The 26,397-nt window shown below is 35.5% G+C and overlaps 5 protein-coding genes across 7 annotated transcripts; 2 read left to right on the forward strand and 3 right to left on the reverse strand.

Annotated features, from left to right (window-relative positions):
- Positions 1-3,180: 3,180 nt before the first annotated feature.
- Positions 3,181-5,307, forward strand: LOC143551405 (peroxidase P7-like). The gene is made up of 4 exons (XM_077041852.1): positions 3,181-3,441; positions 4,004-4,195; positions 4,335-4,500; positions 4,761-5,307. Exons 1-4 carry the CDS (start codon positions 3,232-3,234, stop codon positions 5,153-5,155), a joined length of 963 nt encoding a protein of 320 aa, XP_076897967.1. The 5' UTR covers positions 3,181-3,231; the 3' UTR covers positions 5,156-5,307.
- Positions 5,308-7,562: 2,255 nt separating this feature from the next.
- Positions 7,563-10,650, forward strand: LOC143551406 (5-amino-6-(5-phospho-D-ribitylamino)uracil phosphatase, chloroplastic-like). Its single transcript, XM_077041853.1, has 11 exons — positions 7,563-7,744; positions 7,834-7,965; positions 8,108-8,176; positions 8,261-8,365; positions 8,530-8,584; positions 8,846-8,919; positions 9,021-9,104; positions 9,200-9,340; positions 9,423-9,488; positions 10,202-10,311; positions 10,402-10,650. Exons 1-11 carry the CDS (start codon positions 7,667-7,669, stop codon positions 10,568-10,570), a joined length of 1,083 nt encoding a protein of 360 aa, XP_076897968.1. The 5' UTR covers positions 7,563-7,666; the 3' UTR covers positions 10,571-10,650.
- Positions 10,651-12,702: 2,052 nt separating this feature from the next.
- On the reverse strand, positions 12,703-15,140 carry LOC143551403 (uncharacterized). Its single transcript, XM_077041850.1, has 13 exons — positions 14,988-15,140; positions 14,760-14,924; positions 14,536-14,658; positions 14,388-14,483; positions 14,243-14,311; positions 14,059-14,155; positions 13,870-13,975; positions 13,661-13,796; positions 13,475-13,588; positions 13,255-13,386; positions 13,092-13,172; positions 12,878-12,994; positions 12,703-12,792 (listed from the first exon to the last, which is right to left on the reverse strand). Exons 1-13 carry the CDS (start codon positions 15,090-15,092, stop codon positions 12,703-12,705), a joined length of 1,431 nt encoding a protein of 476 aa, XP_076897965.1. The 5' UTR covers positions 15,093-15,140.
- Positions 15,141-15,817: 677 nt separating this feature from the next.
- Positions 15,818-19,318, reverse strand: LOC143551391 (mini-chromosome maintenance complex-binding protein-like). 3 transcript variants are annotated; one of them, XM_077041837.1, is made up of 14 exons: positions 19,094-19,318; positions 18,541-18,654; positions 18,338-18,445; positions 18,151-18,264; positions 17,986-18,030; positions 17,769-17,873; positions 17,524-17,682; positions 17,360-17,434; positions 17,155-17,268; positions 16,831-17,033; positions 16,597-16,732; positions 16,287-16,511; positions 16,146-16,213; positions 15,818-16,052 (listed from the first exon to the last, which is right to left on the reverse strand). In XM_077041837.1, exons 1-14 carry the CDS (start codon positions 19,259-19,261, stop codon positions 15,935-15,937), a joined length of 1,752 nt encoding a protein of 583 aa, XP_076897952.1. In that variant the 5' UTR covers positions 19,262-19,318; the 3' UTR covers positions 15,818-15,934. The 3 variants fall into 3 exon arrangements, with proteins under 3 accessions (XP_076897952.1, XP_076897951.1, XP_076897953.1); XM_077041836.1 differs by having other exon boundaries at positions 18,139-18,264; XM_077041838.1 differs by lacking the exons at positions 17,769-17,873; positions 17,986-18,030.
- A 1,057-nt stretch (positions 19,319-20,375) lies between these two features.
- Positions 20,376-21,380, reverse strand: LOC143551393 (uncharacterized). The gene is made up of 3 exons (XM_077041839.1): positions 21,361-21,380; positions 20,861-20,924; positions 20,376-20,780 (listed from the first exon to the last, which is right to left on the reverse strand). Exons 1-3 carry the CDS (start codon positions 21,373-21,375, stop codon positions 20,611-20,613), a joined length of 249 nt encoding a protein of 82 aa, XP_076897954.1. The 5' UTR covers positions 21,376-21,380; the 3' UTR covers positions 20,376-20,610.
- Positions 21,381-26,397: the final 5,017 nt, after the last annotated feature.

Raw genomic sequence — 26,397 nt, forward strand, 5'->3', positions numbered from 1 at the left:
GTGATTTGATCACGAGGGAAAAAACCCTTAACCAAGATAGTCTTACTTCGGTCAAAACTTATCAAGGTAATCGTTGGTAAAATAGCTTCGGTCAAGGATTAATAATATAATCTTTGGTCGAATTACTTTAGTCAATGATCAACAAGGTAACTTTTGGTCGATGAGTATGTGGTTATCGTGGTCTCCGGCACAAAAAACCCCCGGACGGTGAAAACTATCACCCTCGATTACATTAATGACAAAAATCAGGTTACAAAGGTGGAGATATGATCAAAGATTACAAAGAATATCTAAGTGTGTGTGTGTATGAACTGCTAGAGAGAGTTCTTGACAGAGTATTTGAGAGTGTAAGCAGTGAATGAATGTGAACAAGTGACCTAACTTTGATCATAATCTCAATATAAATAATAAATAAAAGCTAACTAACTCCTATTTTTATGGCACTACTCCCACTAACTTAGTCTTCACCATTGACCATGTGCTGGAGGTGCCTTGTAGCTTAATTTTAGGTAGACCACGTCTTGGAGCCGTTAATGTTGATTAATATCAACATTCATATGAGAAACAACCATTAACAACACCAAATACCGAGGATCCATGATCCTGACAAAGCTCTGGAACTCTTTAGAAGGATAATTGATCCAAACACGTCTTCAAGAATAGCATATCCTCAGTACTCAGTTATATGTGACACAACAATAAGTCCTAAAAATCCGCCATTATCCCCACTAAACGTGTTACAGCCATTTGACCACCTGCTTGACAAGTTTACTAGCGAGATATCCGGTGGAAGAAGTCTTGGCGTCGTTATACTTATTAAATAACAACCTACACACAAGAAACAATTGTTAATAATACCAAGTACTGAGGACCACTGATCCTGACAGGATCTGTCTAAGGATAACTGATGCAGGAACATATGTCAGGATAACGTATCCACAGCGTCAAATCTCCATGCCCTAACATAAGTGATGTACAAAAAATTACGGTATTTTTTTACACACCGAATCGACTTTTTACATATGTGTAACTAACGTTTAAACTTGTGTAATTATCAAAAATACTTATTCTCTCTGCTGCTTCATTTTTTTAATTAAATTTAATCTTAGCCACATATTTCATATCATTTAATTTAATGTGTGGTTCAAAATTGAGTTCTCAAAGTTCTTAAAACTCACAATGGTTCTCAAAATAACCCTCCCATATATATATATATATATATATATATATATATATATATATATATATATACACATATATATATATATATCGATCAGAACTCTTAAATAACTTAAGAACTATATATATGAGTGTTTTCGGGGTTCATTTTTCTTTCTATACATGCTGGACACTCAAATTTTAAGGACAAACCTACTTTATCTCCCTCGACTATGCTCGCAAAATGGATATCTACAAGCATTAAACATATAGTCTGTAGTTAACAACACAATAAAGCAGTTATATATAATTTATTGCATAACACCATTGTTAGAGAGAGAGATTCAAACGAATCTCAAATTGTCATGTTCTTTTCTATCCACAGGAGATGAGAACTCTATATTTAAGCATGCCCGGTTTAGGTAATCCAAAGATAGATGATCTCTTGGGAAGTTACCGCTCTAGCAACTAAGTATGTATTTAAGCTTGTTGTGATAAAACGGACAATATTGGCTGCTATAAAAGGTCGAATGTTACAATATATATACGCACACACACTCATAAGATAATAATGATTAGTCGAACCTATTTTTGCTCAATGATAGAATTGGTTCATAGTAAAACTTCATATAGATTCGATATACTTTTATCCTTAAACGAATGGTATGTCATTCAATCAAGGTCGAAGCATATGGTTGACAACTTGGTTAAACGTTGATAGGTCATGAAACTCTTTGGCTTTGCATTCAACTACGTTGATCTTTGTAAAAGATACGTTAGATGCAAGTGGTACCAAATTAATGCCAGATAAAAAGGATATTGATTATTGTTTAATTTTTCAGAAGATGAGGATATTTTTTTAGAAAATGTGTAAATTTTTTTAAGTTAATATGTCAAACTCTTAAAGTTAATAAGTTAAAAGGGTTTACCAAAAATTTGTTACCTAAAAGTGCACTTCTTTTTTCAGCGTACAATATGTCAAACTCTTGCCTTTATTCTCTCTTCATTAAGAGCATTCTCAGCCCATTCCCTATATTTGTGTGAGAAGGTTTTGTAAATTATATTGTATGGTTATGATTGGTTGTTAGTAGAGGAGAGAGAAAATGTTATATGGGAAAGTTAAATTTGGGGTTTTACTGTTCATACCGTATAATATTTTAATATTTTTTAAAAGTGGTTATAAGTGAAAGAGAGAAAAAATAATGATAAAGTATAAAAATTAATATTTAATTAAATAGGAGAGAGAAAATCCAGAGATTTTTAGTATAATATTATAATATATATGGATATATGGTAGGGAATGGACTGTGAATGCTTTAACATAATCTAAGTTTTGTTTTTCTTGGAAGATGATTCATGCAACTACTATATTGCTAAAACGTAAAAGTAAAAGTAAAAGAATGAGTTTCATTTTCTTTTCATTAGATAAATATACTAGTTAGGATTTATATTAGATAAAAAATATTAGTTCATGTTAAATCGATATAGTAATATTTAAGATGGACTCTGTTTTTATCAATTTAATATACCCTAAAATACCTAATCAGTGTCAAAAGATATCACACTTTCTATTATCTAGTACGTGTTGTTAAAAACGAGTATTCTAGTACACTGTTCTTTTCATGTGTGATCTAAAATGATTCTTTGAAATTACTGTAATTCATGTGGGCCCCATCTTTGACAAAATGGTAAACACCCACAAACCATATCTTACCTTGAAGTAGAACAAAAGAAAGACACGAATAAAAGATGTATATAATTGTGGCCATTTGTGGGCATGGTGGCCACGCGCGGTTTCCCACTAGATATTCATTCTGTGGACCAAATCAAACCCTTTGACTTTTAATCTTTCAAACCACACCCATTTAATTAGTAATATTATATACTTACACCGTTATACTATTCAACAACGTTGAAATGCCATGCAATCTGGTTATAGCCTATGGGAGTAGGTAACCTGCTCCTCTCCTTGCATGCATCTAGTACTCTATATATACTCATATCATTCATTCACAATTCTCACAACATTTAACATACTATTTCTATTTCATATAGCATACTTAGTGTTTTAAAATGGGGTTTTCTTCTTCTCTTCTACTAAAGTATGCCCTTGTTATGTTTTTTATGGGAGTCGTTTCGGCTCAACTTTCAACCAATTTTTACTCGAGCTCTTGCCCAAAACTTCTTCCGACTGTGAGATCGGCTGTGCAATCAGCTATTTCGAAAGAAGCCCGGATGGGGGCTTCACTCCTACGGTTGCACTTCCATGATTGCTTTGTCAATGTAACACATTTGTTTTCTTAGCTTTTGAAACTTTCTTTAAAATTCCTATACACGTATATATAGGGCACGTTCAATGCGCACCAACTCTTTTAGTTGAACTACAGAAATACTTAGTACTCGTACATGCATACTCTTGATAAAGTTTAGTGAAAGAGAGACGATTATGCAGCTATATAATTGTCTTATGTTTCACGTTTAAAATAGTAGGGGCTTGGGAGATGTACATATGCACTTCTTTACTTAAAAAGTTCTTTTTTTATTCAACGTGTTACAATATATATATTTAGAAATTACAAAGAACACTTCAATATGTAAGAATAAACCGACACTTGGAGCCTAGTTTTCTAGAAAATCATCATTCAATTATTCAAATATGCTACATGGTGAAAATCACATCTTTTATTTCCTTGCAATGCATGTCAAACCTAACTACCAACATTACATCATAATCATGTAGCTATCAGTCTTTTCATAATTTAATCGTCTCACTTTACTTATATTTGATTATAGTTCTGTTAATTAAGTATTATATTTAATTTTAATTACAACATAACATTTTCAGGGATGTGACGGATCAATCCTTCTTGATGATACATCCTCTTTCATCGGTGAGAAACGGGCAGCTCCTAACTTTAGATCCGCTAGAGGGTTTGAAGTCGTGGACAATATAAAGTCGGCTGTCGAAAGTGTATGTCCTGGTGTTGTCTCGTGCGCTGATATACTTGCTATTAGTGCTAGAGACTCGGTTAACATTGTAAGTTCCGTTTCTTATCATAATACTTATCTAGTATTTAGATTGAAAGCTAATCTATACTAACCATCTAAACTACAGTTATAAAACGTTATTTATGTAATACATTACTAATCTAGAGTTTGGAATGAATTTTATGAAGCTTGGGGGACCTACTTGGGGCGTAAAATTGGGACGTCGCGACTCGAGGACCGCAAGCCAGGCTGCAGCCAACAACAGCATTCCTCCGCCCACATCGAACCTCAATGCACTCATCTCTTCCTTCAGCGCCGTTGGCCTTTCGGCTAAGGACATGGTGGCTCTATCAGGTTAACACCTTTCTCTCTCTTATCCATAAATGTATAATTTCAAGCTCTATATATATATTGTTTAATACAAAATTCATATGTTGACAATATTACAAAAGCTCATATTCTATTTTATTTTAAGTTAATTAAAATCATATAACCAGTCTGACCAGTGAACCAGTAAGATGACTGATTCGACATTTTCTTTAAAACTGATTCAATATTTCTCAACATGTACGTTTATTATAACTTGACTATATATATTTTGCAACTTAATACAGGTTCCCACACAATCGGGCAGGCAAGGTGCACCAGTTTCCGAGCCCGAATTTACAACGAAACCAACAACTTGGACGCCTCATTTGGTGCCCAAAGGCGGAACAACTGTCCGAGAGCCAGCGGGTCTGGGGACGACAACTTGGCACCACTTGATGTCCAGACTCCAACAGCCTTCAACAATGACTATTACAAGAACTTAATCAACCGAAAGGGGCTGCTACACTCCGACCAACAGCTGTTTAACGGCGGCTCAGCCGATTCTACCGTCCGACAATACAGCAGCAACCCAAGTCAGTTCAGTGCTGATTTTGCTGCAGCCATGATCAAGATGGGTGACAATAAGCCGTTGACTGGATCCAGTGGTGAGATCAGGAAGAATTGCAGGAGGACTAATTAAGGATTTTAATTAAAGTTTGGTGTGTTTTGTTAAAGAGTTAATTTTATGATTTGAGATAATTGTGTGGATTGAATGTTCAAGCTGTGTTGGTTTTTGATTATTGTACTTTTTTTTTATGTGTCTAATGTTCTAAAATTATATGTATTTTCCCTTATTTAGATATCAGTATCATGCAATAAATAAAAAATAGTTTTAAAATTTTCTATGAGTTTTGTCATAATAAATATAATGTTTTCTTGTTGAGTAGTTAAATGCGTGGCGCACATAATCATTTCTTTTATTGTGTGGCAACAAAAAAGAATGATGAATGTGATTTTTTTTTTTAATTTTTATGTCATTGTATAACCATAGGTTTGAAAAGGTAAACAAGACGTCCGGTTTGAAGAACAAGCCAACTGTTAAACAAAGGTTAAATAAAACGACCGTTAAACTAAAGAAATGATTAATCTACTACTAATCTATTTGGCAAACACTAAATTGCACTAATGAAGTAATGAGTCTCCCCGTAGTTTAGCACCAATTGAAACTAACCTTAATACCAAAATGGTTGAATTTGCAATTTAGCAACGTTTAAGCAAATCACTTGCAACTTAGCAAACTCAAGCATTCAATTATGCGACAATACCTATTATCTTAGTTAAACAAACTCATGATAATCAATTTAAACTCATGCATTCTATTCCGTGTACCTTTGTTAAAAGTTTTATTTTGGGACCATGCAAGAGAACTTAAAGGGGCACCATTTCTAGAAGAGACTAACATTTGCCAATAGGAAATTCTCCTAAGATTAATTACATATTCATCCAATACTACGTTATAAGTTTAAAGTCAATTATCCATAAAATCGACAAAAATAAACGCGGAGTGTGTAAAATAATTCAAGCTACACAACTTTTAATCCAATCCTTCTCGAGGCTGAATAATATTTCTTCTTGAATCAGACTAATTTACATGAAGTATGCAATACTCGCCTGCAATATTAGCTAAGCCAATCTAGTATAGATTTATTAATTTAGAAAACTGGTACAAAACCTCTTTTTAAACTTTAACCAGAGTTTATGCACATGACTAAGTTCTAATAGTACATAGTCATGTGTTGAGTTTGAAGCACATGTCTATGTTCTCTCTTTATAGATAGTCATATAGATATGGTCATATTTAGGGCAAATTTTAGACTCCATCATATGTCGGAGACAAGAGTTTTGAAGCGTGATTTTGTGATGTTTAACCGTCGATATGTAGATGAAGAAGGGGAAATAAGATACACAAGAGCTTGGTCATGTGTAAACACAGCAATGCTTGATGTTGTTGTATAGAGACAAATAAAAAAGAATATACGAGTAGTGGCATTTTGTGAGAAAAAAGCAATTTCATAATTAATAGTTTTTAATATGTGAACTTGATTTTCCATGGAATGCCATGTGTTAGGCCAAAACCTACTGGTCCATGCCTAATTAGGGGTATATTTGCTTGTAAGTATGACGACTAGGTTCTTTTTCAATTTATATAGAGTTCCATATAATTTATTTTGGAATCATAAACAAGCGTAAGAATAAATTGACAAAGGATACAAACACCATGGTTCATTAATTCCTCGTATACCCTTTCATTGATTCTCGATCAAAAGTTGTCTTAACAATAAAAGCGATTTTAATCCAAGTAACAATTCTATTCCATGCACCTTCATCAAAAAATCATTTTCGGGACCAGGAGAAATCTTAAAATGCATTGTTTCTAGAAGTGGCTAAAACTTGACAATAGGTCCTCCAACAGAACTGTCATATGTTTAAATCTGATCACAGACAAACATGTATGTAAGGTGTGTAAAATAATACAACTTAGCAAAATTTAAACCTAAAACCACTTACATAAACAAAAAACTAACTCAGTACATAGATTAATCATCAACAAAAGTAATATGAAATGATACGCTTGATTCGAGATAACCACTCTTCAAGAAAATAATAGACTAAAGAACGTTCTTCCATGTTTTCTCTAGTTCCAACTGCAAGATCATAAATATTAAGAAAACAACTAATAGAAAAAACGAGCATTAAAGACAAGACTAACATTATGAGGAAACAGTTTTGAGTCCAATTTCAAACCCTTAAATTATGTATTATTGATTATTCTTATTATGAATCAGATTGTGAACGTTGAATTAATGTCCTCAAGATCATATCAATATACCCGGATGATATCATAAAACCTCTTTTAAAAGACTAACATAAAACTAAACTTTATGACTAGAACATATTCTATTGAGTTAGTCATATGGTGAGTTTGTAGCACACGTCTATGTTCTCTATTACTCATATCCACATGATCATATTAATGGGACCCTAAACATAATATAATGCAGGCCCCACATGTGATTCGGACTCAAATCCAATCCACCCGTGTTAATTAAATTAATATTTTAATATTAATTAACAAAACCACAATAAAAAAACAAGTGACCAAATTACTAACCACTTCATCATCATCTTCTTGTTCAATTGTTCCGAACACATGGAATCAGCTTCCGGTTTCCGCCTGATTCCAACTTCATTTCTTCCACACCAGCTACCGATTAACCTCAAATTACCGGTTAATTTTCATAAAGTTTCAATCTTTTTTACTTTTTACATGTTCTTTATCTTATTTACTTGTACCCTGACGAATCTTGTGTTTTACAGAGCTTACAACGTTCGAACTTTCTTGACCCACAACGTAATAGAAAGAACGTGATTAGGGGTTGTTATGGGTCCGATGAAATCGGCCCAATTGATGGGTTTCAGCTCACACCCACCAAGATGTTTACACAAGAGGTAAATATATTAATTCAGCATGTGAAAGTTTGAATCTTTTTGGGATGATTGTATTGATTTAGCCGTTTAGGGGTTAATCTTGGAATTGGGGTTTCTAGGGTTTGGTTTTTGATTGTGGGGTTTATGATAATTGTGTTTTTAGGCGATTGGAGCTGAATATGGAGAAGGGTTTGAGACTTTTAGACCGGACGGGCCGTTGAAAGTTGATGTTGTAAGGATTTTGTTTCATCACTATTTTGTGTGAATTTGGTTGTTGAAGTTGAAGGGAATAAGATTTTGGGTTTTTTGTATGTAGGATTTTTTGAATGATAGATTGCAAGAGGGGTTTTTGAAAAGGATTCGGTATGCTATGAAGCCGGATGAAGCTTATGGGCTTATTTTCTCATGGGACAATGTGGTGGTAAGTGTTTGAACATTTGTGCATTTATATGGTATGATGCAAACTGAGTTAAGTGGTGTTTTTATTAATGCAAATGATAGTTTTTTGTTGTATATTGATTTGTGTTATAAAGCTTTAGCATTATTATATCTGGTTTTTAAGATTAGTTTGTTAATGGTGATCAGGCGTGTACTCAAGCTTTGAAGTTAAGTGCTTGGAAAGAACTTGCACATGAAGAAGGTTTGTCATCATATACTCATATTTGATAAATGTCAAGAAAATTTTTGATAAACGATATTAGTAGCAAGTATAGTGTTTTTACTAGTTTGTTAAAAGGCATGCAATATTAATATACATATTGCATATTGATAAACGAGTAAAAGATGCTTGACGATTATTTTACCAAATAAAAAAATTTCTTTCACGCTTTGTTGATATTTGCATTTTTTTTAGATCTTCGTTAAACCTTTTTTTGCTCATTTTGTTTTGCAATTTATGTAGGAAAGCAAATTCCTGATGATGATGATGTGCAAAGGCTTTTGCTTCATGGTGCTCCAGATCATGTTTTGCAAAAGGTTTTATAATTTTTGAAATTCAAGCTTTCCATTTTCATGATAATCACATTTATATTTATGCGAATTTTATAATTTATTTTTATCATTTATTAAACTCTTAGGTGTTACTGTGGGAGAACGAAGCATGTGAATTGGAAAGACTAAAGTCAAAGATTTCTCAGTTATATAGCAACAATCTTCTCAAGGTTATATTTTTATTTGCTTGATTACTTTAATCATCCAGTTTCTGTAATACCCACAAATAAATTACTCAAAAAGTATGTTTTTGTTTGTTAATTAGCTTGCGGAACCAATGGAAGGTTTAAAAGAATGGCTGGATGCGGTATCAACGGCCCGCATTCCTTGTGCTGTTGTTTCAACTCTTGATAGAAGAATTATGGTTGAAATATTGGAAAATTTGGGACTTATGAAGTATTTTCAGGTATGTATGAGCTTCGGTTTATTGTCTTATGAACCGCTGGTAGTTTTAAATGACCAAAATGCCCTTGTACATGCACTTGTAGGCAATTGTAACTGAGGAAGATGGCATGGATTCCATGGCTCATAGATTACTTTCTGCAGCAGTAAAGGTAAGCTTTATTCTCAATGCCAATCTGTAATTATTAGTACAAATATTAAACATGAAAAATCTTTAAATTTTCGTGTAATTCGGTAGTTATTTATCTTAATACAGAAAATCGACAAAAATGAGGGTGGTATTATATAAGGATTTATGTGAACTTGTTTTACTCTTCAAATTAACACTAATGTATAAGAAGTGGTAAATACCACAAGAAACCACTATACTTTCTTATTTTTACAAAATAGCCCCTCTGTAAAGTATTCATATAAAGGTCACTAAACTAATTTTCGTATATTAAAGTTCCTTGATTTTGTCTAAAATGCACTTAGTTGTGATTTTTTTGTTTTTTTAAATAAAACCTTTTAACTCTTTTAAGTTGGTCAAAATTTGATGAACTGAGATTCCAAAGTTTTGGCAAAAAAAAGTTTGTACCAGAAGAATTTTGACCAACTTAAGAGTTAACAAGTCATTATTTTAAAAATATTTTAAAAGTAGGCGTATTTTAGACAAGTTTAGGGACTTCAATATTCAAAAGTTAGTTTAGTGACCTTTATATGATTTTTTACAAATTGAGGGACTCAGTATACCAAAATTGCGTTGAGTAATTTTTATAAAAACTTATCCCAAATTGTTTTTTGACCTATAAATTATGTGATAATTAAAAGTCAATCTGTTTATCTGAACATTTAGTTTTAACAAATTTTGAAATTTGTTTTACAGTTGGATAGAAAACCATCCAAATGCGTGGTGTTTGAAGATGATCCGCGTGGCATAACTGCTGCCCACAACTGCACTATGATGGCGGTTGCACTTATCGGTGCACATCCAGCGTAAGAACTTAATCAACATTAAACCTATTATTATACTAATCTGTAAATAAAGCAAATTTAAAGATTTATTTCTGCAATCAAATTTTGCAGGTACGATCTGGTGCAGGCTGATCTAGCTGTTGGTGGTTTCAATGAATTATCGGTTATTAATCTGCGAAGACTTTTCGCTCACAAGGGTTCGACTTTCATGGAGTTACAAAAGCAAGTTGCAGAGAAAGCACCTGCAAAAAGGAGACTTACAGTTGACACCATCTTTTGATCATACTTAGATTCTTGTTGTAAATCTTTGTAAAGTTAAAAAGGTTTAATCTTCTTACCATTTTTTTTATGCTTGATGTCAGTTGTATATAAACAGGTTACATGGATATAACTAGAAAGCAGTTCTTAAAACCATGGCAATACAACCACTAGGGGTGACTTGTAGTTTGTTAAAAAAGTAAAAAAATATATATATACATAGCTCAAGTATTATCTTCTCATCTAAAATTTGGGTTTTATTATGTGTCATAATTGTTGTAGTTAATTAGAGAGAATTGATTAGGGTTTTGTTTTGTTGACTGCAAGTTTCTTTTTTTTTTTAATCTTTTTTAAAAGGCCAATTTTTATTAAAAAATAAAACAATAAAGGACCGCTTACCATAAACAAGAGGCCTAAAAGTACAAGAAATAAAGATACAACCGAAAACTAACCATGGAACAAACTACAATTGAAAATTAACAAAATTGAACTGGCTCGACTTCTCCTGCTCTGGTCCCAACCTCTTGTTTTGATTGCTCACCCAAAGGAATGACATGGCTTTAATGTCATTAATTAATTTTTCTGTCGAAAAAGCCTTACTGAAAATCCTCTTATTCCTCTCTACGGCAAGGTGCTGCTCTACTCTTTCCACTTGCCTCCCCATGTATAGCGGTTGAGTTCTTTGCCTCACGGTTTGGCTACTAAATCATCCGACAAGTTACCAACACAAGAGCTTGAATCACTTCACATTCCTTCTTGTTGCTCTTGATGGCAAGTGATACTCTATTTTTTGCTTAAGTAAACCGAATTATTCTATAAGTTTACAAGATGTTTCGTGGTAACTTTCAATTTTAAGTAGTCAGGTTGTTTTAAAATGTGACTTGCTGAAGATATTCAAATTTTGATAATTGATATCTGATGCGACTATTGTTAACCCTAGTATTGATGAAATATCTATTGACTTCATTTTAGTGTCGTACACATGATTAACAAGTAACTCCATAGTCCATACATTAATGGTTTAAAAAAAATTCCTTTTAACAAAAAAAAGTTAGCCATAAAGTTAGATAAGCTTACTTGATGAAATTTGATATCTTACCACAAAGCCATATAAGATTGGTTGGTGAAATAGTGATGATTGTTTGATGATAGTTGATAGGTAACCACAAACTAGACAAGTCAACGGCATATTTAATGTCATTGGTGAAATGTTGTTGTGGAATTATTAATCATAATAAAGAAATAACACATGAGTGATGGATAATGATCTTTAAGGACATTTTTCGTCACATCATCAATCACTTTTTTAGTAAAAAAACATGTGTGACAAATAATCTCTCTTCAATCATTATCGTTTTAAAACACATATGAGTTTTATTTTAAAAACATCCATAACCTTATAATCCCTATAATGTCCCCAGTGATTGTGTAGGGGCTTAATCCGCCCATATAATGCTTATAATACTCCATTACAAATGGCACCCAACTTAAAATTAGATAATCATATTACTTTTGAAAAAAAAATAATAACACAACCGGAAAGACCACTCTTATCATTAGGTGGTAATACAGAAGCGACAACAGGAACACAAATGATTAAACACGCAGTTGCTGAATATATAAATGATACAATAATTTTAATGTGGTTAGGTCTCATTGTCTCAATGAGGGACCCGTATCCACATGCTGCGACCAGGTTATTTCATTATGCTCGGAACCACTAATTACAATTACATACATTTGTTTATATACAGGGAACAAGAAACATGTATATAGGCCCTAATTAGAAGCGTCTACTTTGTGCGTCTACCCATTGACATCCATGAATCCAAAACCGACCCAAAGTCTTTAACAAATCCTAACAATGATGATATCATATGTAGAAAGAGTTTTATCATCAAGGAAAGACCAACTTGTTGGTCTGTGGTATTGTTAACAAATCTCCGGATTCACTTTCATGGAACACACGATTTAACAACTCATATTCGCTTCAAACCTTAAAGAATCGACTCTAAACTCTACAATATTGTACTCATACCAATCCTATAGAATTGTTTTCATTGAAAATATCCCATTAAGGGTTACACAAAACACATTGTCATGTGTGCTACAAAAATAATTTATAAACACTAAGATCATGTCTAATGTCTATGCTCAAAACCTGATAGAGAGATTTTGTGACTTTGCAAGTTGTGTTTGTCGTCTTCCTAGTTGAAATCCTGTTAGTATCCATAAGAAGCAGACCTGTTGTAGATTCAAATTAAATGAATCAGAAATAATATTAAAATCCTTATTTATTAAGATGTTAGCAAAGATTCAAAGCACATACAGGTAGTGCATAGAGAGAAATGGTAGTTGTTTTCCCATTCAAACTGCTATATAACAACCTGTACATTCCGGCTGCAATAGCATCTCCAACCCTTTGAACAAGAACATCTATGCATACCTGTTGCATATGTTTGTCAAACACATGTGTGTAAATTGTTTGTGTGTGGTTTTTATTTTTTTATTTATTATTATTATTTTTTTTGGGGGGGGGGTACCTTAGCTTTGTATTTTTCATCCTGTGATACGACAGTGAAAAGCAGTTCTCTTCCTGGTCTGGTTAGAACATATGTTATCACCTGTAAATTGCATACAGTTACAATCACATACAGTAAAAAGTATCCAAATAAAGTTTAAAAGGGGGTCGATAGCAAGTCGAACCTTCCGGAAAGTCTCCAACAACGCAACTGACCAATAAGTTGGCCATATTGCAATAGCTATCAAATTCAAGAAAGAAAACAGTGGTGTTGAACAAAGAGCTATAGTGACCCCTGCAACGGTAAGAATTCGCCCCTATAACCAAAAAAAGGTAACAAAAAGTTAGTTATTGTTAAAATGTTACTGTTGTATAACTAACTTTCAACAGATATATTTAACATACCGTCAAAGTAAGTTGACCCGTAAGGATAAAAACAGCAACAAAACTATTGATTTGTGCAAATGAATGTCTTCTTTCGGTAGGGCTCGTAACAGTTGAGGCAATTATGGTTACTTTCTATAAACACAAATTAATTCAATAAATTTCATTTCAACTTTTTAAAAATAACTAAATAAGACAAATTTATACCTGAAAATAGAAGAATGAAGTGGTCATTGCACTTAGCCACAGAAACAATGAGACATTCAACAAATAAGTTGATGAGCATATAAGCCTTATTCCTTCCAATAAAGCCCAATACCGAGACTTTGTACTTCCGGTTCTTCTGTGAAAGAACACTAGTAATTTAATTATATTATTTAAGATTTTCATGCTATAAAACTTTGCTTTATTATTACCTGAGGGTAGATGATGATTCTTCAGAATTATGAGACACATCCTTGCTTATCTTTTCTGAAAACCGAGCCGCAAGTTCCATCAACAAACTAGCAACCAAAAGCAGGCCTGAAAGTGCAATAAATGCGTACGATAAATGAGCAGAATAACTGCAAACTTATTAGAGATACGAAGAACACAAGTGCACATACATGGGCCCAAACAAGTCATTGTTGTGGCAAACAAGGACCCAAAAAGCTGGCCTAATGTAGAGCCAGCACCGATAAATCCAAACAATCTTGAACCTGACTGAATTGAATCGACCCGTTTATAAGCAAATGGGTCAAATTAGCCACCTGTATAATGCATACATTCTTGATGAATGAAAACACATACCTCATTGTCCATTGCATCAATAACTCTTGCCCATGTTGAAGATATAGATATCAGATTTAGCAAAGCAACCTATAAAAACACTAGTTATTTACTAATTTAAAACTTATATGCATATACTTGTGAACACAAGATAATAGTTTGGTACCCATAAGAAGAATGCAACTCTAACTGAAACGTAAAACCATCCGTGTTCCTCAACGTTGACTTCCTCTTTTACGGTTGATGATGTGGAGAAGAAGCCCTAAAAATGTTATGCGTGTTCAGTGAAAATGTGAGAAATAGTATAATGAAACCGGTTTATTGTGTGTTGTGGTTGGTTCTATTGTTACCCTTGAATTTGCAGGAGATGATAATATCCATAATATGAAAAACAAAACAAAACTTGCACTGAAAAACCTGTGTATCAACACCAAAGCCTGGAATTCAACAAACAAGTAATAGTATAATTATTTGATATAAATTAAGCAAATAATAACATAAACCTCTAGAAGTTAAACAAATTAGGAAATGTATGTACCTTAGGTTTAGAAATGTGAGGTGATGAGAAGATGAGCGTTGTAACAGGAGCTGCGATCAATGTCAATACCAACGATCCGATAAAAAGGCCAGGGAGATTACGTATACCTAACGAAATGGCGCCTTCGTCTCGTAAGGGCAAGACCACAAAATACGCGCTCAGCGCCTGCATCAAATGAATTTTAGTGATTGTAAAAGCGGAAAGATGATGGAATTAGAGGTGACTTACGAAGAAGAAAGAGGAAGTTGCGTAGAAGACGTTGTAGGTCTCATGAGGATGAACTGTAACGAAGATTGATATCACGGAATGTAATCGTTGCCTGCTGATCATCATATCGATCTTCGCGGTGAACAAGGAAGAGGAGACCTGAATCAATTAATGGAGGGAAATTAAGAGTTTTTAAACAAACTGATGGATGGATTTTAAATATTATCAAGGGTTTAGGATCAGTTGGTTGGTTGGTTGTGTGTGGACAAATTTTTTACAAAATTTCTGTTAACATCAAACGTACACACCAACAATATGCATTCAAATTTAATTAATGGAGGGTAATACCATTATAACGGTTTGATATTCATACAATTTTAAAGGTTGGTTAATCTGTTGGGCTATACCAAAAAGCTCGTTGCAAAGGCGTCTGAGGACTCATGGCAAAGTCATCACTAATTTAAAGGTCACGACTTCACTTCAACTACGTCGCTAGAGAGCATTAAAGATTTTCGCTTAGAGGGGTGTAAGAACGTAAGGCAAAGAAAAACTTGCTTCATAGAACGTATAGCGCAGTAGTGCAATAAATTAACAAACAAATTTGTTACTGTTATATTCTAATCTCTTTGAACCTTGGGGAGTTAAATTTTAGGCTAGATACATTTCCAGTATTCAAACAATTATATGTGAACCGAGCTCGAGTTAGAAATATAGCTCAAAACAAGCTAAGCTCAACTTAAGCTCGTGCTCCTTTAAGTTATAAGCAAACCGAGCTCAACCTCAATGAAAGCTTTATAAACCCACTTACAAGAATAGTAACAAGATATATATGTAACAATGAAAGCCTCAAAATGAAATTAAATATTAGGATACAATAAAGCCATTAATTAAAGAGAAGTCATGTACTCTTTAACAATGGCTACATTTCAAGAACCATCAACCACAAAACCTAACCATCATCTACACGCTCATTTAATAAGCCTTTCTTTTCTTAGCCTTTCCATTTCTTTCACCATTTGCCAATGTTCATGTGACAAACATGTCTCACCAAAGCTCACCCCCATTAGCCTCCCCATAGTAAGCCATCTATAAATCGAAATTACATAAACCAATATCATCACCTAAATCCACAATTAACACGTATAAACTCAAAACAAATTAAAAACTAAAGTACTAAACCTGTTAAAATCTTCGGTCCCCAAGCTTCGATCAACCTGTCTTGCTGCAACCATATCATCTTCTACCACCTGTCATTAATATTATTTTAGACGTTTCAAATTAATCAGTAAAAATTAAAATCAACTCTCACGTGTAATATACCTTTTGCATATCAGCCACAATAGAATGTGGCAATGATTTAACTGTAGCCAAATACCATCTCCACGCGTTTAACATTTGTTCATCCACGATTGTAGAACCCACAGACAATGGATGAAACGGGATAACAATATCAGCCGGTAAAATGTTTGATTTGCCTTCAGAAAGAATTAAAATTCGAACATCCGCATCCATCGTCATTTTATAATACTTAAAATCATACTCCAACTGGAAACAAAATAAAATAGTAATTATTTCCAAACTCATCATATAAACAAATACAAGTTTCACAAAAAAATAATAAAATACATACCTTTTGAAACTCCATTAGATCCTTAAGCAACCGTGTGTTTTCAACACCATTACTGTTTAAAGTCCCTGATTGCAACTGTGTCTCGTCTATTGTAAAATGTGAACCCTCTGCACACTGAAGAACCCCGGGCACGAGTCTGCAAATATGATAACACAAAAAAGTTAATTATACATTTATAATAATGGAAAACTAATAACAGTATGAGATAGTATACGCGCTTTTATGTTATGTTACCTGTTTGTTTGGTAATCTTTCACTGGTGCAAGTGAAGCAGTATTAAGATATTCCACGGTGAGAGGAATACATTGACTGAAAGGTATAAGGTTTTTCAACGCATCGTTAATTCGGTTACCGAACACCGATATACTCGACTTGTCAAAACCGGTGAGATTAAGTGATAATTTCCCCACTGCAATCGAGTCTACCCTTAGATGAACCTGTACCAACAATTCTTGTTAAGTTAAAACAAAGTGTATGCGCGTTTGTGTCATTGTGTGTGTGTGTATATATATACACATGCATATACATATAAAGATATAATAGGTTATAACTGATTACCTTTGATAATAGATGTAATAATATAAAATTAGCTGCTAAATCATCACCACCAAGAATTACGGTAAGATGCTGCAAAAGAGACTGGCGTATTTCTTTCATCAAATGAGGTTTTGGCTGCAAGATCACAACGCTTGAATTAATATTACTTATTTGATTATTAAACACTGAAATGAATAAACAAAATCATATAACTAAATTCATCTACCTCCATTGTTGGTGGTCTAATAATCAAATCATCAGGTGAAAGCTTTCGGTGTACAAGACAATGAAGACGAGGAACCTGAAAACATATTTATAATGTATTAGCCCATTAAGTGTAATAAAATATAAAACTCATATATGTTTTTAAACATAGAGATGAGTGTTGACCTTGCTAGGAGGTAGGTTGACTAATTCCTCTTGGTCAAAACAATGTTCCAGTTCATGTTCACCATTTTTATCATTTTTAACATCAGTGTCAAATGTCAGGACACCGATAAACTCAAAGACATCATTTAGCTTCAAGTCAGATTCTGGTGTGTCGTATATCTACAGAATAAGTCAATAAACACTTAATAGAATTTTATATAAAGTATGATGGTTTAACATTAAATTAAAATGAAAAATAAAATTACCTTCACTAAACAGGGAAAATCATTATTATCAAAATCAGGCACCATAATCATACCACAATGAGTACCCTCGGTCATGCTCTCCGGTAGAACAGATCCACATTCTCGCTGTTAAGAATAAATATTTGCATCAAGTTAATTTAAAATCTTAAAACAGAATATAAAATCATCTTATACAAAGTAATCAAATTGATATATGAAAACAAGACTATTAGCTCACCATCTTTTTAGCACTTGGAGACTCGGGTATCTCATTATTCGAGTCCTGTCATTGACCAAACTTATGTCAAACATGTAAAGCTTTAAACTTTTTCATAATGTCTACTTAAAAACATACAAATATAAAAAACTTTTAACATAGATTCTAACATACTTGCATCTCCACCTCATCAGAAACAGAGCAGTCGTCTCTCTGTCGCTTCTCTCGGCTTGCTGGCGAGGTGTATGTATTTGCCTGACCATCAGAAGTAGCATATACCCATGAATTCTGACCAGGAACCTATAATGAAAAAAAAAAGTAAATAATAGTTTTACATCATAAATGCATACATGATAAACCTAACTGGACTTACAGGAACACAGTAAAGTAACCGACGCTCCCAGACGCGCGTGTTAGATGAAGAACCCATGGGAAATTGAGAAACATCTGTAAACTTATTGGTATTCCATGTATCATTGTTCTGCGAAAAAATGAACCCAAATTAATAAGAATTAAATATACTAAAAAAACATATTCATAATCTTAATCAGAGGTTAAATTCAGGAAAAAAAATACCTTGTAAGCACCAACATAGAATTCATTACCCAACATGTCTTGTATCATTCCACGAAATCGAACTAAAGAGTTTGGTTGAACCCATTTAACCGTTGATGGGGTCAGCATTGGGACCTAGAAATATATCAAATGGTGATCAAATAATCAATTAACAAAGAAATTACGTTAATAACCTTCAAAATCAACCCAATTGAATTTAGGGATACAAACGAGCCAATCTGCTCGCGAACTACTCATGATAGGATAGATAAAAAGCTCGAAACAAGGCAGGCTTTATAGAGCCCCAACCTCAAATAAAGCTCATTTAGTTATCAAGCCCGAGCCTTAAGAAGCCTTGTATTTTTTAAAGTTCACAATTTTAGACTTGTATGTATTAATTTCACACTACATAGTCAAGCTCGAGCAGAGCATTGGCTCGTTTAAAGAAATAATGAAAAAATGTATATAAAATAATTAATTAATACAATATGTGGAAAATAAGTTATAAACCCTTACAAAATGAATATAGAGAATTGACATATAAATAATACAAATACAAATTCATAAACCCTACCTGAGTTAATCCGTCGTTGTCAAACAGAAACTCGCGGAACAGATCGGCGACGCCCCAATCGTTGCGGTCGAAAGAAGCCGGGTCTGAACCGGAAGAGACGGCCTTGTCGAAAGTGAACCGGACGGCTCCAAGAGGGTTTGCCAAGCAATCGTACGGGCGTCCCACCATCTTCTGTTATGTCTCGCTGCTTCTCACACACGCACGCATTCGATAGAATTAGAACAGAAGAAGAAGAGGTCCAGAAGAAGTCTGTGCGGGTGGCTGCTTCCCGCGCTAACACTTATGGAGGGCTGCTTTCCCGCCAAAGCCTCTCGTGGTTTCCCGCGAATTTTTCCAAACATTCGTGTATTTTTTTTTTTATTTATTTTATTACCTTTTTTGTAAAAAAAAAAAAAAAAAAAAGTTACCAACTTACCATACTTATCAAAACTTTTGTATAAACAAGCATGTTGAGTGTTGTTGACTGTGGGCTTGGTTATCCATTGTCCGCCAGAGTAAACTATATTCAGTGTTCACGAATAGATAACACAAGCAATCCATGATGTTGCTAGACATTGAAAAATCTGTTGAGTTATATAAGATGACTGAAATACTCTTGATTATTAAAATTTAATATTAAATTAATTGGGAATTTGACCCACACATAACATATTAGAAACCGACCAAAGCCCACTTACCTAAAAAAAATAAATAAATCATTTCTTCTCCTATTAATCGTTCAAGGGTAAACGGTAAACAAAGATAAGTTAGTTTTATCTCATTTACTCTTTTCGAGTTATTACAAAGTGCATTATGACTTTGTTAAACAGTTTTTTGGATGACAAAACGAATTGTTACAAAGGGAATGTTATGAATTCTCTTGTATGCAAGTCAAGTGGCCTCCCGGTGAGCCAGTGGGTAAGTACACGATAAAATATTGTAGGAAAAACATAATTTAATAAGTTTAAACTTCACGTGTATATTAGTATGCTATTTGCAAGTAAAAAAATATATGAAAATTTAAATGGTTAGGCTGAAAAGGTCAAGGTCGGTTTTTGATAACCATAGTTTACAAAGATATAAGAGTTGTTACACGTGATGCTCATGATTAAACTATAACTTTTCTGACTTAGAATATTTTACATGCTTTCAACTACTACGTTGACGGTATTTGGAGATTTGATAACACTAGCTAACTCATTAATTGAAAAAAAAAATCCAGTCGGGATATCAAAGGATTTATAGCTCCCCTCTACTCCCGACCATGGATCATATTTTAGTCAGTGAAAAGTTTTTGGTGCTCTCGTCGTAACATCACATTGAGGGCAAAACACCTCTGGTCTTGTCTAACATTCATAATTCATATAATTGTAAACACAAATCCGTACTGAACATAAGGAAAAACCTAAAACATTACTGTTTTAGGCACCCTTTGAATTAAACTACAAGGTTATAAACACGATTTAACAATCATCATGTAAATTCAAGATGTATATATACTATTGATTTTCCAATCGCAACAACCAAAGTTTATATCTTTAACCAGAAAATAGCCTAGTAAAAAAGTTTCCAGATTTAGCCTTCTCCAAACATGCCACATGAACATATCTTCCAGCCTTGTCCACTTGTCTTGGCTCACCCCTTGTGTCTTTCTTGCACACTTTACATGTCTTGTCTACCCACCCTTCTTCAACATATGCACCATCCACTAACCAAATAACAAAATCAAGATAAGGGTAAAATAGGTAATTCCTAGTTTCATGCTCCTAAAATTATAGGGTAACTTACCTTCAACATATGACTTGAAGAAATCTTTATAAGTCCCTCCAATCTTCCTCCTAAGAGCCCCATACTACAAACACAAACCATTTACAAAAATTAAGACACATTTTATGCGTTAAAAATTACGAGATTTGGCTATTTGGTTTACATAATTTGTTAATCTTAGATATGAATTCATTGGATAATATAGTCATATTGACATGTTTTGGGCTCATTTTGTAACTCATTTGAAGGTCATTTGTCTAGTAGTCAGCACAAGCCATATTTTACCCGACCTATTAGTTAGCAGGGTATTAGTGGAATCCCATGACTTATATTGTAACATACTCTCACGGATACCAAAAAGTGTTTGGGTTCATAAACAACCCGATTCACGAAAACTAATACCCATCCTATTAGTCCAAAAACAAAAAGAACCCATAACGAACCCGACACCCGATTTAAGAAATCTAAAAACCTAAAACCAATAGAAACTAGTCTAACAAATCGGGTCAAGAATAAAGTACCTGTTCTCTGCTCATTCTTTCTATCCAACTGGTACATGGATGGTGTACAACTGGTTTGAATATTATTTTTAGGAAAATAGGCAAAAATAGTTTTTTAGCATAAGTTATGAGTTAGTAACTGTATGTGTTTAATGTAAACCACAATTAATACTAAGTTTAAGTAAGTAATAAAAATAGTACCTATAGAAGTTTTATAGTATTTTAGATACTATCTAATATTGATTCTCTATCTAAAATTTATTAAAAGTTAATATACCGAAAATCTGTAATTAAGGGGGTGTTTGGGATTCCTTATTTTGCCTCCTTATAACTTATAATTAAGTTAATAGGTTACAAAAGTGTAACTTATGAAACTTTTCCTCTCACAATATAAACAATCTCAAACACCTTATTACCTTTCAATAAATTTATAAGTTATAAGATACTGAAAATAAGCAATCTCAAACACCCCATAACTTTTAATTTGTTTGTTATATATTATTTTGGGTGGAGATGATGTAACTGGAAAGGGGAAACTTTTGGTGGTTATGATATTCTTGGGAGACTGTGACCATCCAAAGGTTGCCACGTGTCACTTAGTAACATATGGTTTATGAGATGCTACGTGGCCCTTTGGCTGACTGTTGAAATTGAGAGGAGCAATTTTGCTTGTCCTGTGATGTACTTGAGGATTGGCAAATGCATTGTGACATGTGCATTGAGAGTTGTACTATTCTTACTTTCTGTTGATCGGCTCGGAACAAATTTACACCACTTCAAAAATGTAGATTCTTGTAATCAAATTAATTATAATTAACTAGTTATAATTCATTTACTATAAACAAGTTCCATACAAGCCCGGCTCTGAGAAGCCAAAAAATATTTTAGGCCTAAAGTAAAATGAATATTTTATTAGTTTAAACAATTTAATTTTTAAATAGACATACTTGTTTATGATTTGGATTGTGTACAAAAATTTTGTATAAAAATAGGCTTAAACATGTCATAAATGAGATTAAACCCACAACCTTTTAATTGAGAGACATACTCTTTTGCCACTAAGCAAAAATAGTTATGTAATTGAGTTTAAACAATAAATATACATATTGTTTTTCATAAAAAAACATATAATTTTTTTTAAAAAAAAATTCGAGCCTAACAGGGTGTCAAGGCGGGGGCCGTCAACCACCCAGCCCTCCCTAACGGACGGCCCTGGTTTCATTTTTTGATCGTAATTATAACAATATGTATAAATAACCTGATGATTATCAGAATGAAACATCATTCATTATTATTTATCAATAAAAACTTTGTTGTTTATGATAACAAACTGAACGGTTCGGGTGGGCTATGTGACACGATTTCAATCAACATAAGTTCAAAGCAAAATGGGCTCTCATTTTAAAAAGTACCAATAAGTTTCATGTCTAAACGACATCTAGTCAAAATAGAGTTGGGTTGAAATCAGACGGTTAAGAAAAAAAAGAACTAAAATAGGTTCACCCGTTATACGTTTTGCGGGTGGCTAGTGGTGACGATTATGAGGTGATGTTGGGTTGGTGGTGGCGGCAACAATGATGACAAAGACGATGCGACGGTGGTGTTGGTGGGGTAACAGGTGACAATGGTGGCAGACGTATCAACGGTGGACGACGGATCGGTGGAAACGGCGATTGTGCACAATTGTAAAGAATCAATGACTATGAGTGGTGTTAACATGTTTGAACATTTTTAAGTTAACAAGTTTTATAATAGTAGACCTATGAAGAAACACTAACCGGACCCCGGGCAGATTACGGATAACCTGGGGGTTAGATAGATGTTTCCCACGAGTGGTTAGACCCGGTAAAGATGGTTCTTCTGATAACCTGCAAAACAGACACCGTGAGCTTGTCACTGAGAAGGGGGGGGGGTCCTCCTTGTGACCACCCTCCGGCGTGAGAATCAGACTAGATTGCTCTTTAAATATAAATGTATATTAAGATATTGCTAGAGCAGATATCAGGTATAATATGATGAGATATGTTAAGATATGATAAGATGAGATGGTCATACCATTTGTGGTATTTATAGCCGAAGGTAGGTTTCCAAGGAGGTGTGGCCGGCTGCAATAGTATTCCTGTTCCACCAACAGTGGCCTACGCACGTGCCCTGCTGGTAGTTGGTGGGTAGGCAGCGGCTGATAGTGACCAGGCCTGCTGTATACTATTCCCTTTCCACCAACTGCCGGTTATGCACGTGGTATGACAGGAGTTGGTGAGTAGGCAGCGGCAAATAGTGACATACAGTACAGGAGCATGCCGCTCGCCATACTGTTGTCCATAAACTGTCGTATCTTTAGTCAGATCTTTTGTCCATACCTCGTCAGGTACAGTATAGAAGATCTTCCTGTATCGTACGGACTGGCTTATTTGGGTGGGAGTATTCCCCCTCCCGCCCTTGTGCGGGATTGTTCCCGGCTTTGCTCATTCCTTCAGGTGACACTGAGTGATTGAGAGCTAAGTGCCTTGTGCGTGTAGCCTTGCTGCGCGGGTGGCCTTCCCTGATGGCTTGTATCCGCAGCTGCGGGAACAGGCAGAGTCCTTCACCATTGGGAGGCATTTCCTGCGGGAACAGCTTGCGTACTGCGCGTAAGGACGTCACGTCTCTGAGCATGGTTGGTCCTGCGGATCCAGTTGGTTTCTTCGCAGACGTCCCTCTTCAAGGTGAGTCTTGCGGGTCCAACTGGGCTCTGCTGGGACCTACCTCTTCAAGTCCCCCCAGTCCAATGTTCTTCTCATTAGTGTTTAATAAAATGAGGTGAACTTTTGGACTTAAGCAAAGGGTTTTGAAAAGGGTTTTTTAAGGTTTTCCATGGGGATTCTTCCCGCGGAAGTCCTTGTCACTTGCAGAAATTCCCGAGTTTTCTGCTTGATCTTTGGGTATGATGCGGGTAGGTCTGTAACCTCCTCGCAAGTCAGGAGCGTTGAGTCCCACTTGTGTGGATTCTCCATGAGGTTTTGGTAGTTTTGAACATAGTGATCAATTATGTTAAAACCACCAATTCCATCCTGGAGCTTCAAACAACGTAGTTCTCGACGTTCCCGCTATGCGGGGATGTCATTTCCGTATCCGCAAGCATTGCCCAGAAGATCCTTCTTGGTTTCAATTCCCTGCGGAGTGCAAGGTATGTGAAGGGTTTTGCCTTAACACTGTACCCGCGCTCGTCTTACGGTTACTTTACTTCCAAGGTATTCCTGGCGTGAATTCCCTGCGGGTGCTAGGTATGTGAAGGGTTTTGCCTTTACACTGTACCCACACCCGTCTTACGGTTACTTGGTTGCCAAGTTATTCTTGGCTTCAATTCCCTGCGGGTGCTAGGTATGTGAAGGGTTTTGCCTTAACACTGTACCCGCATCCGTCTTACGGTTACTTGGTTGCCAAGTTATTCTTGGCTTCAATTCCCTGCGGGTGCTAGGTATGTGAAGGGTTTTGCCTTAACACTGTACCCGCATCCGTCTTACGGTTACTTGGTTGCCAAGGTAAGGGGTATTTTCCCGCTTACTTTTGAATCTTTTTGAATTTTTTTGAAATTCGAAGAGTTGGTGAAAGGATAAGAACAGTCCAAACCTCTGAATCGTCGTGCGACGGTTTCTTCTGACTGTGTCAGGACGTGCAGGAAGTTATGGTGACGTGACAGTACATGGTCATTCCAGACGCTTTTTCAGGCGCGTGGGCGCGATTTTTCGGGCGCGTGGCCGCGAAATTAATGGTACGCGTCCTGTCAACAGCTGTTGCCAGCTTGCTTTTTGCCACGTGTCATAGTTTCATTGCACCTTCAATTTCTCTCTCTTCCGCATTAAATTCATCGCATTAATTGCGATTAGTATATAAAGGGGGAGAGGGTTCTTTGTAATCCATACTTTCACTATTCTCTTCATCTTAAGAACGATTTCCGGCGAATACTCATCTTTCAGTCGAGCATTCTCTTGAAATCGTTTTCTTCTTTCTTTTTGCAAGATGTCGTCTCGTGATCTCGAATCTACAGCCGATGACAAGAGTACTGCTGGCGAGTGCCAGTGTGCTCTGCCTGGCGATCTGTATCAGTACATCGTCAGGAAGTTCATGCTCGAGTCTCTCGAGCCTGAGTTTCCTGAACCCCACCAGACGGTGTATGATGCCCCCAGAGGCAAGATCGGGGTTTATGTTGTATTCTTTGTTTATGGGAATCTTAGGTTCCCATTGACAAAGTTTGTTTACCGTGTCCTTGAGAGGCACGGTGTGCACTTGACCGAGGTGCACCCGATGGCGATTGCCAAGATTCGGCACTTCGAGTGGGTGTGACGGATTCTGGGCATTGAGCCCTATGTTGACCGCCTGATGACCTTCTACACTTGGAGGTGCATCCAGGGGTGGTACACGTTGTTAACCCGGATTAAGGGTTTGAAGATTTGCGCAACCGAGCGCAGTCTTCGCTCGTGGAAGCGAGAGTTCTTCTACATCTCCGCTCGCGCCATCCCCCTTGCCATGAAATTTAAGAACGGGCAAGCACTTCCCAGCCTTCACGCCTCCAACTACGAGGAGGCGGAATGGTTTTCGAAGATATCCCGAGTCCAATCTCCGGTTTACCGGTTTGCGGAGTCCGGGATGGTGATGCTGGGGATGAGCCGGGTGTGGAAGGATGCGGATGCGCATAAGATCCCAATCGTCCTCGAATACGGTTCGAACTCTGTTCCTTACGGTATGCTTTGTTTCTTTCTGTTGATTTAGAATCTCTTCTAACTTTTTTCCTGTTTATTTCAGAGGGGAACGACTTGCAGTCGCTCCTGAACCCGCGGGAGGCTGACGGTCCTGCTCGGATGGGTACTCGCGCTCTAGACGAGAACGAGTTGCCCATCCTAGAACAAACGGCGGATCGGTTCGTGGAGGTCTATCCGCTAGGCCACGAGATCCTTAGCGCCAGGCGGCCAGGTAAGGCGCTATTCGACCATCGACCCCTCAATGTTGAAACCTCTGCTGGAATTCCTTTAATCGTATGTTCTGATGAGGAATCCGCAGATGGTCCTCCGTTGGTGCGGA

The sequence above is a fragment of the Bidens hawaiensis genome, unplaced genomic scaffold (genome assembly GCF_021521415.1).
Source record: "Bidens hawaiensis isolate Kalapana, Puna unplaced genomic scaffold, B.hawaiensis_p1.1 tig00016386_1, whole genome shotgun sequence".
NCBI classification, from domain to species: domain Eukaryota; kingdom Viridiplantae; phylum Streptophyta; class Magnoliopsida; order Asterales; family Asteraceae; genus Bidens; species Bidens hawaiensis.

Excerpts from the sequence above, each read along its gene's own strand:
- LOC143551405 (XM_077041852.1), top strand. The coding sequence starts at position 3,232 with ATGGGGTTTTCTTCTTCTCTTCTACTAAAGTATGCCCTTGTTATGTTT. Across the intron at positions 4,196-4,334 it reads CTAGAGACTCGGTTAACATT|CTTGGGGGACCTACTTGGGG; the intron begins GTAAGTTCCGTT and ends AATTTTATGAAG. Across the intron at positions 4,501-4,760 it reads GGACATGGTGGCTCTATCAG|GTTCCCACACAATCGGGCAG; the intron begins GTTAACACCTTT and ends AACTTAATACAG.
- LOC143551406 (XM_077041853.1), top strand. The coding sequence starts at position 7,667 with ATGGAATCAGCTTCCGGTTTCCGCCTGATTCCAACTTCATTTCTTCCA. Across the intron at positions 7,745-7,833 it reads CGATTAACCTCAAATTACCG|AGCTTACAACGTTCGAACTT; the intron begins GTTAATTTTCAT and ends TGTGTTTTACAG. Across the intron at positions 9,105-9,199 it reads ATAGCAACAATCTTCTCAAG|CTTGCGGAACCAATGGAAGG; the intron begins GTTATATTTTTA and ends TTTGTTAATTAG.
- LOC143551403 (XM_077041850.1), bottom strand. The coding sequence starts at position 15,092 with ATGATGATCAGCAGGCAACGATTACATTCCGTGATATCAATCTTCGTT. Across the intron at positions 14,312-14,387 it reads GAGTTGCATTCTTCTTATGG|GTTGCTTTGCTAAATCTGAT; the intron begins GTACCAAACTAT and ends GTGTTTTTATAG. Across the intron at positions 13,173-13,254 it reads TGTTGGAGACTTTCCGGAAG|GTGATAACATATGTTCTAAC; the intron begins GTTCGACTTGCT and ends TGCAATTTACAG.
- LOC143551391 (XM_077041836.1), bottom strand. The coding sequence starts at position 19,261 with ATGGTGGGACGCCCGTACGATTGCTTGGCAAACCCTCTTGGAGCCGTC. Across the intron at positions 18,031-18,138 it reads CTGATGAGGTGGAGATGCAA|GACTCGAATAATGAGATACC; the intron begins GTATGTTAGAAT and ends GGTCAATGACAG. Across the intron at positions 17,269-17,359 it reads TTAGACCACCAACAATGGAG|CCAAAACCTCATTTGATGAA; the intron begins GTAGATGAATTT and ends GTGATCTTGCAG.
- LOC143551393 (XM_077041839.1), bottom strand. Across the intron at positions 20,781-20,860 it reads CTTCAAGTCATATGTTGAAG|TGGATGGTGCATATGTTGAA; the intron begins GTAAGTTACCCT and ends TTATTTGGTTAG.